Source organism: Nanorana parkeri, unplaced genomic scaffold (assembly GCF_000935625.1).
Source record: "Nanorana parkeri isolate BGI_ZX_2015 unplaced genomic scaffold, ASM93562v1 scaffold812, whole genome shotgun sequence".
Classification (NCBI taxonomy): Eukaryota; Metazoa; Chordata; class Amphibia; order Anura; family Dicroglossidae; genus Nanorana; species Nanorana parkeri.
This window is the reverse complement of record NW_017307080.1, coordinates 755149-766269: the sequence shown is the minus strand read 5'-3', so window position 1 is coordinate 766269 and position 11121 is coordinate 755149. Positions and strand designations below refer to the sequence as shown.

At 41.7% G+C, this 11121-nt stretch overlaps 1 protein-coding gene across 5 annotated transcripts in view; it reads right to left on the bottom strand.

Annotated features, from left to right (window-relative positions):
* The window catches only part of ACTN1 (actinin alpha 1), a 135690-nt gene that overhangs the window by 17435 nt on the left and 107134 nt on the right, over positions 1-11121 (bottom strand). For all 5 annotated transcript variants that reach the window (XM_018565099.1, XM_018565094.1, XM_018565096.1 and 2 more), the window contains exons 13-17: positions 10229-10337; positions 5317-5457; positions 4469-4651; positions 2233-2367; positions 1844-2023 (exon numbers count right to left, since the gene is read on the bottom strand). In XM_018565099.1, the coding sequence (XP_018420601.1) occupies positions 1844-2023; positions 2233-2367; positions 4469-4651; positions 5317-5457; positions 10229-10337 (748 nt within the window). The remainder of the gene's footprint in view (positions 1-1843; positions 2024-2232; positions 2368-4468; positions 4652-5316; positions 5458-10228; positions 10338-11121) is intronic.

Below are 11121 nucleotides of genomic sequence, written 5' to 3'. Positions count from 1 at the left end.
TATATCACTAATCGTTAAACTCGATAATGAAAATAATTGACGACTTTTATTATCGATTAGTTGGTCAGTCAATTAGTTGGGCTGCTTTCAGCTCCTCACACCCTCCCCCTCCCTGGCTCATGGCCTCACTCACAAGCATGTTACTAGCTACCCCAGAGAAAAGTATTAAGGAGTCCTGGCAAACTCCTAGCTGAGCGCGGACTGACAGTTCAGAAACTGCCCAAGGACCCCCCCGGCCTCCCCACGTCTCCTCCCTGGGCTGCTCATAGGCGACTGTGGATGGGCTGAATAGGGCCGTCCCAGGGAAAAGTATTAAGGAGTCCCAGTAAATGCTTAGGTAAGCGCAGATTGACCATTTGTGCACTGCCAGAGGACCCGCAGCCTCTTCCATGTCTCAGCCTCCTCCTCCCTGGGCTGCTCATAGTGGACTGTGGACGGGCTGCATAGCGAGGTACAACCTGTGTAAGTAGTGTGTGCTGTGTGTTGTTTGTGTGCTGTGTGTACTTTGTGTGTATTATGTGCTGTATGTGTGCTGTGTTTGTATATTATGTGCTGTATGTGTGCTGTGTTTGTATATTATGTGCTGTATGTGTGCTGTGTTTGTATATTATGTGCTGTATGTGTAGTGTGTGTGTATTATGTGCTGTATGCATGCTGTGTGTGTATTATGTGATGTATGTACTGTGTGCATTATGTGTGCTGCATGTGTATTATGTGTTGTATGTGTGCTGTGTATTATGTGTGCTGCATGTATTGTATGTGTGCTGTGTGTGTATTGTCTTGCATGTGTGCGTATTATGTGTTGCATGTGTGTGCAGTGAGTGGAGTCAGTGGCGGGGGGTAAGAGACGGTGCGGCTTGCCCGGGCACAAAGACGGGGGGAACACCGGCTGGGCAGCGACTAGAATTAGGCCTGTGAAGCCCGTGACACACTGCATGTGGAGCGGTGGTGTGTACAGTTTTGCGTGCAGTGTGTCTAGCTAAATCCTCTCCCGTGCTCAGCTAGGTGAGAGCCGAGTGTGGCAAGATTAAATATTTAATCTCTAGCCAATCGGCTCACACGTATGAATCCGCGTGTCAGGGCACTGATTCAAGTTTGCAGCCAATTGGATTACCCCAGACAAAAGCGTCTGGTGAGATATGTGACATGCCAGGGATGATAGCTACTGTATGTAGAAAGAATGAGTATGATATGTGTATTAAATAAACATTTAAATATTTATTAATCAATATTTATTAAACTAATACAGTAGTTAATTAAATATGGATTAATTAGCAATTAATTCAATAAAATGTAATATGAAATAATCGTATTAAATAATTAAATCTTTTTTTTTATCTGATTAATTGAAAAAAATAAGTCGGCCAACTAATCGATTATGAAAATAAAAGTTAGTTGCAGCCCTAGAGAACATACAGTATTAAACTTGGAAACCACAGTTTTTGAAAATGAGGAAGAAAAAAGAAAAAAAAGCAAACCACAGAAAGACTTCATAATTCCTTCCTGTGACTAGGGGTATATCTATGCTGAAATTGAAACAATTAAATTGCCCTTAAGTTGTTCCCCATGCAGACCTCCCCTCAGCACGGACCCCAAGTGATTGCAGTGACAGACAGCACAGCCAATCACTGCTGTCACTTTTAAACAAGCAGCGGGGGGCAATGGAATGCCTACAATACTCACTTCCCTGCCCTGTCACTTCCCTGCGAGTCTGAATGGTGCACAGCTTAACTGAAGGGACAAACTCTGCCACTATTCCTGAGGGATACAGTTCCCTCCCCCAAAGTGGCACCTATGGCACAACCCAATATACACCGCTGCCTATGACTGAAGTTACACTTACCTCCATGGTATAGTTGGTGTGCTTGTTGTCAAATATAAGTGCTTCCTGAATCTGTTGATGATCACTCTCTAGCTGGTCAATCTTTGGTTTGTAGTTCACAATGCTCTTCTCATATTGCCGCAGATGGGTCAGTTGGTCTTCTAGAGTTCCATGCATTTCTATAGAGATGCGGCCAATCTCCTGCAGAGAGGTAGAATATATTTATATGAACCAACTTCTAGATTTCTGGGCTTGTCTGGTAAAAGCAGAGATTAAAAAAAAAAAGCATTGAATACACTGCAGCATTTTTGTGACCAAACCTGGATTTGGACTGTGTACCTCAGTGCTGCAAGGCAGGGGTGCTAACCAGTGAGCCACTGTGCTGCCCATAGACAAGACGTCCCTCATACCTGCATCTTTGTTTGTATCCATGGTCCGATGACATTGGCTTGTGCTCCAAACTGCTTCCTCAGCCTTTCATTCTGCTGCTGTCGTGCATGTTCCTCCATCAAGGCCTGATCTCTGCGGGGCACCAGCTGTCTGACCTGCATACAACACACCAGGTAATGGTTGAGCAAAATTGTATTCTTCCCACTAACATTACCCAGTGAATACTGCTACCCTAAGTGCTTCATTTAAATAAGAAGGTTATATGCAGTCAGAATCTCCATACTACCCGTATAGAAGTTGTATAAATATTGAACCCACTGACTCAACATTAAATACAGGCAACTGTCGTTTTCAGAAAGAAATGTTAACTTGCATAAAGCCTATAGCAGCCTTTCTCAACCCTTTACCCCAAAGAAACCCTTGAAATCATTTTCTAGTTTTCAGGGAATTCCTGCTAAAAAGCTTTATACAGTTCACAGTACATCAGCGTGATCAATAAATTGAAGAAGACTTTGAATTTAAAAAAAAAAAGTAGCATAGCATACATGATATCCAGGTAGGGTTGCCACCTATCTGGGATTTGAGTGCTGTGTCCAAGCTTCATGGCAACTGAAACTCAGACACAGGGGCAACCACATTTAAGATGGGGGCTACCGGCCCTCCACTGAGAAGTAGGCTCGACTGATATTTACATATGAATGGGTGACGATATTTACACATAAATAAGCAGCGACTCATTCATATGTAAATATCGTGGTGAATTGGGATGCAAATTCTGGACCCTTTTTAGATATACTATATTGTTGGGATTTGTTTTATATTGACTTTCAAGGGGCACTTGCAGGAAAAAAAGTGAAACAAATCTACTGTAATCCATCAAACATTGCACCTATGCTAATTCAGAAATCTCAATCATTTTATGGTAATGGCTCTCTCCCTACACGGCCCGTCCTTGCTCTCTCTCCTGGCTGTCTCTTTTCTCTTCGCACTCTCTCCTGGCTGTCTCTTTTCTCTTCGCGCTCTCTCCTGGCTGTCTCTTTTCTCTTCGCGCTCTCTCCTGGCTGTCTCTTCTCTCTTCGCTCTCTCTCCTGGCTGTCTCTCTTCGCTCTCTCTCCTGGCTGTCTCTCTTCGCTCTCTCCTGGCTGTCTCTCTCTCTTCGCGCTCTCCTGGCTGTTTCTCTTTGCGCTCTCCTGGCTGTTTCTCTTCGCTCTCTCTCCTGGCTGTCTCTTTTCTCTTCGCTCTCTCTCCTGGCTGTCTCTTTTCTCTTCGCTCTCTCTCCTGGCTGTCTCTTTTCTCTTCGCTCTCTCTCCTGGCTGTCTCTTTTCTCTTCGCTCTCTCTCCTGGCTGTCTCTTTTCTCTTATAACCTCAGGAAGCTCCTAGGGAATCAGCAACTATACTGCTCCAGCTCTCTGGGGGTGCCATGCCAAAAAGAGAGTTAGTAAACATCGAAAAACACTAACCGTGACGCTTACTTTTGTCAATTGTGTCAGCAAGTTCCTACATTAAACTAACATTTAATGCTAAATATCATTTTTTTTGTGCATTTTGAATAGAGTATGGAAGCATTAAAAATTCTGTGAGGTTTTAATTTTGGTTTGTGACCCCATTAGGGAGACCTTTTTCTCACTTCCTGTTCCTGTGACACCCGTACAAAAGATTAGGGTGTGGTTGTCATTGAATGAAAAAGGCAGAAAAGACAGCAATAAAAGCATTATCAGAAGTTCTAACTATTCCTCATACTACTAAAATGTCAGTGTTGAGAGATTTGCACTAATTTCCTGTCCTAACAGGAAGGGGAAATCTCCCCAATGGTAATACAGATAGCATTTAAAACACATTAGAGGATCTAACCCTAGCCTGTACTATCTGAATCAAAATCAAAGGATTTAGCTGGAGTTTGGATTTAAAAAAAACAAACCTCTAAATAGCTCTTTTAATTGTTAAAAATGGATTCCTATGCATCTGTTGGTTTAAAAAAATGCAACTGTGAAGGAGTGGGCAACCTTCAGCATTTACATGTGGCTGCTTTCAAATCACAACTCCCAACATGCATTTCATCCATGTACATGGATTGGTAAAGGCCATCTTCAGCAGACTGATCCACAAATCTGTATTCATTCAAAATTGTCATTGTTAACACAGCATAGATGAGGTACTTAAACACGATATAGTCTTTAGTTATATTTCAATGTATCGGTCACCCTATGCAATCCTTCCTATCAGGTGAAATGACCCAGTAAACAGAATGAACTCACGTGGTCCCACTTATTGTTGATATCTAGAGGTGAGATAGTGGAGTAGGGGTTGGTTCCAGACATGTTGACATGGTAGGTCTGAGCAATCTTTGAGACCTCATTATGGATTCCGAGAATTGCTTGTCTCTCCTTGTCAGCCTCTGGCAATGTTGCTTTGAATTGTTCATGTGCTGTGCTCAGTCCCTAAAATGAGATGTAATCATTTCTATTACATTCTATCATTGTACATTCTACTATTACCATAAATAAACCTTGTAATACATAAAAAAGAATATTTAGCAAACCTATTATTTATCCTCTGATGACGTTTTAGTAAATCTGAAGGGAAGCCACTCCCTCCAGTTATTTTTTTTTTTTTTTTACATCAAGAAGAGTCCATTTGGTGGGGAAGGAGTGTGTGACATTTACATTTGCAGTGAGTGCTAAGTTGGAGAGAGCTGGGAATTCTGTTGGCCATAGCTCACTACAATAGCATGCGAGAGATGTATCTTATGGTAACAGCTGCATGTATGGCATACAAGCATATTCTGTAAACTCTGCTGCATCAGATAAAGGTTTACATACTAGAAAATGTATGTTATTAAAGAGCTTGAGGCCACATATAGATAAAATCTGAAAACTGTCTTGGGAAAGCATACTCCCTGAAGGAAGGTGAAGATCTCATCCCTGAGGTATATGAAGCCAGTTGAGGATTTGGCCCAGCATCGCTCATTTATAACTATATTTCAGTTTTGGGTGTATTTGACCTTTAATGACCACTAACATTAGTGCTATATCCATCGTCTACATCTGCCTTATCCAGTAAACAGCTACATTTACATTTATATGGGGGAAAGTGATAAGGGTACCTGGATCTCCTCAATGGTATGAACGATGAAAGTGTCCTGCAGATCCTCCATGGCGCCTTCCATCCAGTTGTTGAATGGTGCAGCTCTCTTGGCATATTCTAGATAAAGCTGATCAATTGTTTCCAGCAATTTTTCTGTTTTCTAAAAGATCAATAAACAGCAAAATGGTTATATAAAGAAATCATTAAGCGTGCAGACATACAAGCCCATTCCCTACTGATCTTTTGTTCCGGTCATTTGATAGCTTAGAAAATCAGAATGCAGCTTATATTCTCGGCAGGGAAACAAACTGCTAGGGTACATTTTGCCTGCTCTACCTACCTTATTCTAATGGAAGGTAAAGCAAGTATGTATCACATAAACTATTGTTTTATACTGGTAGCAAGTGCCCACAAGAATTTAGGGAGGAGTGCTCTCTGCAAACAGTCTGAGAAGACTCGGAACCTGACCTGACCGAAAATGTCAATTTTGGCAAAATGCCGAAAGTACTATCTTTCGGTCGAAATTGCGGTGCATCCATGGTTTTTCTCCTCCCCGCTGGGCGCTGCTCTTCGTCCCTTCTGACACAGCGCAGCGTCCAGTGGGGAGGAAAGAATCTGTCAGAGGAGGCCAAGCGGGGCAGGGAGAAGAGCTATGTGAGGCGCGTAATGTCTCAGGAGGTCGAGCTCTCCTCCTGCGCCGCCCCGCTCAGCCTCCTGTGACAGTTCAGGAGAGTGGTGTGTGGGCAGAGACAGCTGTGAGCCGTCACAGAAGGTGGAGCCGGCAGTGCAGGGGCAGAAGCCAGTTGTCACAGGAGACCGAGCTCTCCTCCTGTACCACCGGCTCAGTCTCCTGTGACAGTGATCAGTGATTGTTGACTGTTTGTAAATAATAAAGGACATATGTTTACTGTGTCCCCAATTATGAATGAACAGGAAGTGTTCTACATCCTGGTCATTCATGATTGTGGATATAGTAAACGTACTATCTCCACAAGATATGAATTAACAGGATTCCTGGTCATTCATAACAGGGGCTGCAGAAAAAGAGATTGAAAACTGTGTCCTCAATCTCTTTTTCTAATTTAAAAAGGGAAATATCAGGGGTCTAAACAGACCCCTGATATTTCCCAGAGCCCCCCAACAGTAAAGTAACAAATAAAATAATGAAAAATAAAAAATAAAAAGTTTAGAACAAAAAAATATTTAAAAAAAATAAAATGAAAAAAGGTTAGAAAAAAAAATATTTAGGGTTTCGGCCTGACAATTTCTTTATTTTCCGTTTCAAAATTTCATTTTGGTGCACCTCTAGTAATAGGTGTATTGGATTAGATGTTCAACAGATTATTATGTGTTTTTTTTAGTTATTGGAAAGGTTTTATCTTTGACTGTATAAATCTTTTTGAAGGTTTTGGGTTATATTATTCTTTTGTTTGCTCTTCTTGTGTGATTTGTATACATTTTGTGTTTAAAAATTTCAATAAACAATTATATATATATTTTAAAAAAAGTTGTCAGCCTCAAATGTCAATTATCAGCTGTTTCTGGTTTTTTTTAAACAGTTCCCACTATCAAAATGAAAAACAACAAACATATAAATAACTTGTTCCTATCCCTATATGAAAAACAACATCATAAGCGATATAGACATACAACATACTTGATTCTAACCCTATATGAAAAGCAACAACCTAAAAAATCTAGACATCGAACGTACTAAAAAACAAATTCTCTTGTGGAGCATGCACTCACTCCTTCCACCTTCCTCTGCACCTGCACATTCCCTACTTTGATAAATTGCCCTGCCAAGAGCTAAAAGGATAATCTGTCACTGGAATATAAATTTCATTACAAAACAAAAGGCAGGAGCCATTCCAAATGCAGGGAAGCTAAAATCAATCCACACTGCGAACAATGGCAGCCCATGAATAAAATCAACAGATGTATTTACCATCCTCACAAAATCCTGAAAGCACCGCAGAATCAATACAAAACTGATATAAAAGACAAAAGGCTGAATAAACACTGCTATATAACGCAATCTCACTTGCAGGTGAGTCAGCTCCCTTGTACATGGAGATTCCATTTTATCTAGGCATATATTTCCTTTCAGGGCTGAAACTCTCTTGGTTTGAGAATACATAATAAACAGTCATTGCACATTCTATGTAAAATTGCATGATAAAGCTGCCCTTAGACACTAGAAGACAGCTGGACAGGCAAAGATGCCCGGACATTGCTAGGGGTCAATAAACTTTACTTGGATCACCTGGAAGTGCATGTTTATGCTGCAAAAGCAAGAGATGCCACCAAACACCATTGGGGTCGACCTAAAGTGTCTTTCTGGACAAAATGTAAAAAATAAAATCAGTTCATCTCTACAATACGTGCGCATTTCCCTTTCTTCTTAAAAACTGCAAAAACACTACAAGAAAAATACTTGTTGATCCTCCCAGAAATCCAGTGTGCTCCTACCTTCCTGCTTCAGGTACCCACACACAACCTCTGCTGCACTGAATTCCCAAGTAGTGTTGTCAGCCCTGTCCAATTCTCTCCTGCTGGACTGCAGAACACCTTTAATCTGCAGAACATAAGGGGAAGATGTTATCTAGTCCAGCAGAATAGAAGTGGGTAGATCTGATAACAGTGCTTGGGATTTCAGCATTGCAGAGTGCACATGAAGTTAGGAGCTTGCTGGATATCGGATAGATCTGTACCCGTTTCATTTTTGAAGGGATAAAATGTGGAGAAATGTGGCTGTATTGCAGCGATGTACTGAATATGTATTTGTTTTATTCTGCTCAGACTTGCACTTCCTTCTGCACCATCTGTAAGAGTGTATACGTCATATTTTTCCTCCTCTCTGGTACAATATAGCATTTTCTGAAGCTCATTACTCCTCCATATAACTACTTCTCCCACTCATTTACACGAACAGATTCCCATCTACATTACTTTCACATCAGCAGATTTTCCCCAGTCACTGTAATTTGGTAGTGAAAGAAGACCTATATAAATGCTGTTCAAAAATATATGTTTCATCTGGGCTGTTGGCTTTATGGTGTATAATTATACCTCTCCGGGACAACCTCTCTAATATATACAGCACCCGGATGTGAACATGTTATACAGAGCAGCTGATAACAATATGAATGTAGCTCAGAGCAGGCGAACTGGAAAATGGGCAAATCCCTTCATCTAGGCTAGGGTGTATTTTAGATATAAGCAAACCAAGAACTGATATTTATTAGAAAGACGGGGTTCTGGATTCTCTGCTTTATTTAATCAGCAAAAATTTAAGTTACTGAAAGAAAATGCATATTTTATTATGAAGTCATATCCAGGGATATCGTAACGCCTTTAGCAAAGTGTTGTTAGAATGTCTTATAGCTATTTTCCCTTTTTTTAAGGGCCCAGGCACAATGCAGTAAACTACTTCTGCCCGCATGGCAACAATGAAAGGCACTTGTTGAAGGGAAAAACGTACCGGAATAATTTTAGGTGCAACGAAAAGGTGTGCAAAGTCTTACAGTTCACATAAATGTAAAAAAGCAGCCACAGCATGAGTAGAAAAGCCCACCATTTGCCAACATGCTGTAGAGGAGGACACTTGCTCTTTGTGTGGAAGCAGTGGTCCCTCTGCAGAGGTCGGCCATGCCCAATACAGAGTCAAAGCTAAAGGTCTGCAATTAGCACCGAGCATACAGGTCTGTCTTGCCCCGTGATGAGTTAGCACTAAGGGCCCAGTTACACCATCAAGTGTGCATTCTAGTGCGTTCAGCCTCTGGAACGCAACCCGGCTGGCTCACTTTGTTTTAGGGCGGGAGGGGGCGTGGTGGTGCATTGAACTCAATGGCACCGCTGCCACACCCCCCCGCCCGAGGTGCGATCGCCAGCACCCGAACGCGTGGCACATTAGTGCCTGCGTTCCAGTCCAGTGGGATCTGCAATAGATGCTGCATACACTATTTTTTGCAGATCGCACTAGCCCGGAATGCAGGCACTAATGTGCCACAGGTTCGGGTGCCGTCGATCGCACCGTGGGCGTGGCTGCGGTGCCATTGAGTTCAATGCACCTGCACGCCCCCTCCCGCACCAAAACAGAGTGAGACGGCCGGGGGCCGAACGCACTCTTGATGGTGTGACTGGGCCCTGAAGCTTTGTAATAGGCAATGCTAATGTTCCCTGCTTTCTATAGAAAATAAACTACAATATTGCACTCCTATTGTCTTGTGTTTATCTGATTTAAGCTGAAAGTTCAATTGTAAAGCTGGCCAAACACCTTACAACCATCTTTGTCCCGAAATCGCACACTCGTTCAATTTTCGTTCAAACAGCCCATCATGCACAGACCAATGTAGTTTGCGATTATCGTTCGTCAGCACCACTAACTGGCCAAATTTCATCGATCGAAAGAACAGATTTTTGTCGGCTTTAAATCGCTCTTGAAGAGTTATGGAAGCTCCTTTCGAACCAGATCTGTTCTTATTCACAAATTCATTAAGCACCTTTCAACTAAATTTCGGCAAAGGTGGAATCAGTAATTTTTACAGTGAAGCCAAGTTTGGCCAAATTGGCTGCTCATCCCAATTTACAAAGTGAGGTAACATTCCCTCAGAACAGGTGTTCCCATTTACAGATTCACCTCCTATTCTATTGATGTCTGTAAAATGTGGATTTCCTATCACTTTCTGCTCTGGTGACCAAAGTCAATGGAGAAGGTAAACCTCCCTATCTGGGGCAGACTGCAATAAAACCTGAAAGGGGTTCTATACTTTAAATTTACTATATTACAATCTAGTAAAGCTGGCATAATTCTCATTCAGGACAATACTGCAACAGGGACATGTATTATTATTAAGAAAAAAAATCAATAGCCATGGTGTGGCATTTCATAGAAGTTAGCACAACAATTATGGGTAGAGAAGTCATACCTCCAAAGCCTCTCTGCGTTTCTGGGTGAGAACGCCAAGGTTATCCCACTGGTCACAGATTTTTTGGCACCTGGCATTCACGCTCGGAGAATCATAGTAATCCAGCTCGCTACATGCAAACACAAACAGGCAGTTCAGTGAACACAGAGAAATTTAATAGCCTGAAACATGTGACCTTAATGAGCCATATGAGGACAAGCAATTCGACAAGTGAAATACGTTGCTGGGATTGTTTATTGACTTTTCCATCCACACTATTTTCTCCTACAAAAACAATCTAATGATTGTGCCAGACAGGGTACATAATCATCAGATAGGCCTAACACGGATATATAATGTATACCTTGACCACTAGATGCCATACAGGCTCTATCAAGCATCAGGACAAATAAGGAAATGTAACCTGCTAAAACATTTCATCATTCACTCCTCTAACCTGTGACAAGTCCTTAGATATGCAGGTACAGATCAGGGCTGTTAAAAAGCAAGGTGAAAATCTAATTTTAAAGCCCATCTCTGGGCACAATTTCTTCCCCCCTCCCATACCTCCCTTTCACCTACCTCTTACCCACTTAGCACTTATTAATAAAATATATATATTTTTTATACATTTAACTCTGCTGTCCATGTCCCATGCTGGTGTTGCTTCCGTGAGTGAAGAACGGTGGTTCCAGTGCTGCAGTCTGTGCCCATGGTCACCTCTTTGTGACATCATGATGCCACTGAACAACCACCAGGAAATGCGTTACACAGGCAGTTACACGTTACACAGGCAGTGACGCTGGCACCAAAAAAGAACCCTTCTCTTCTGCAGGGAGGAAGGTGTAAAACTGGAGAACAAAAAAGGGGTTCTAACTTAAGATAATTTAACTTTAAAACAAAATTAAAATAAA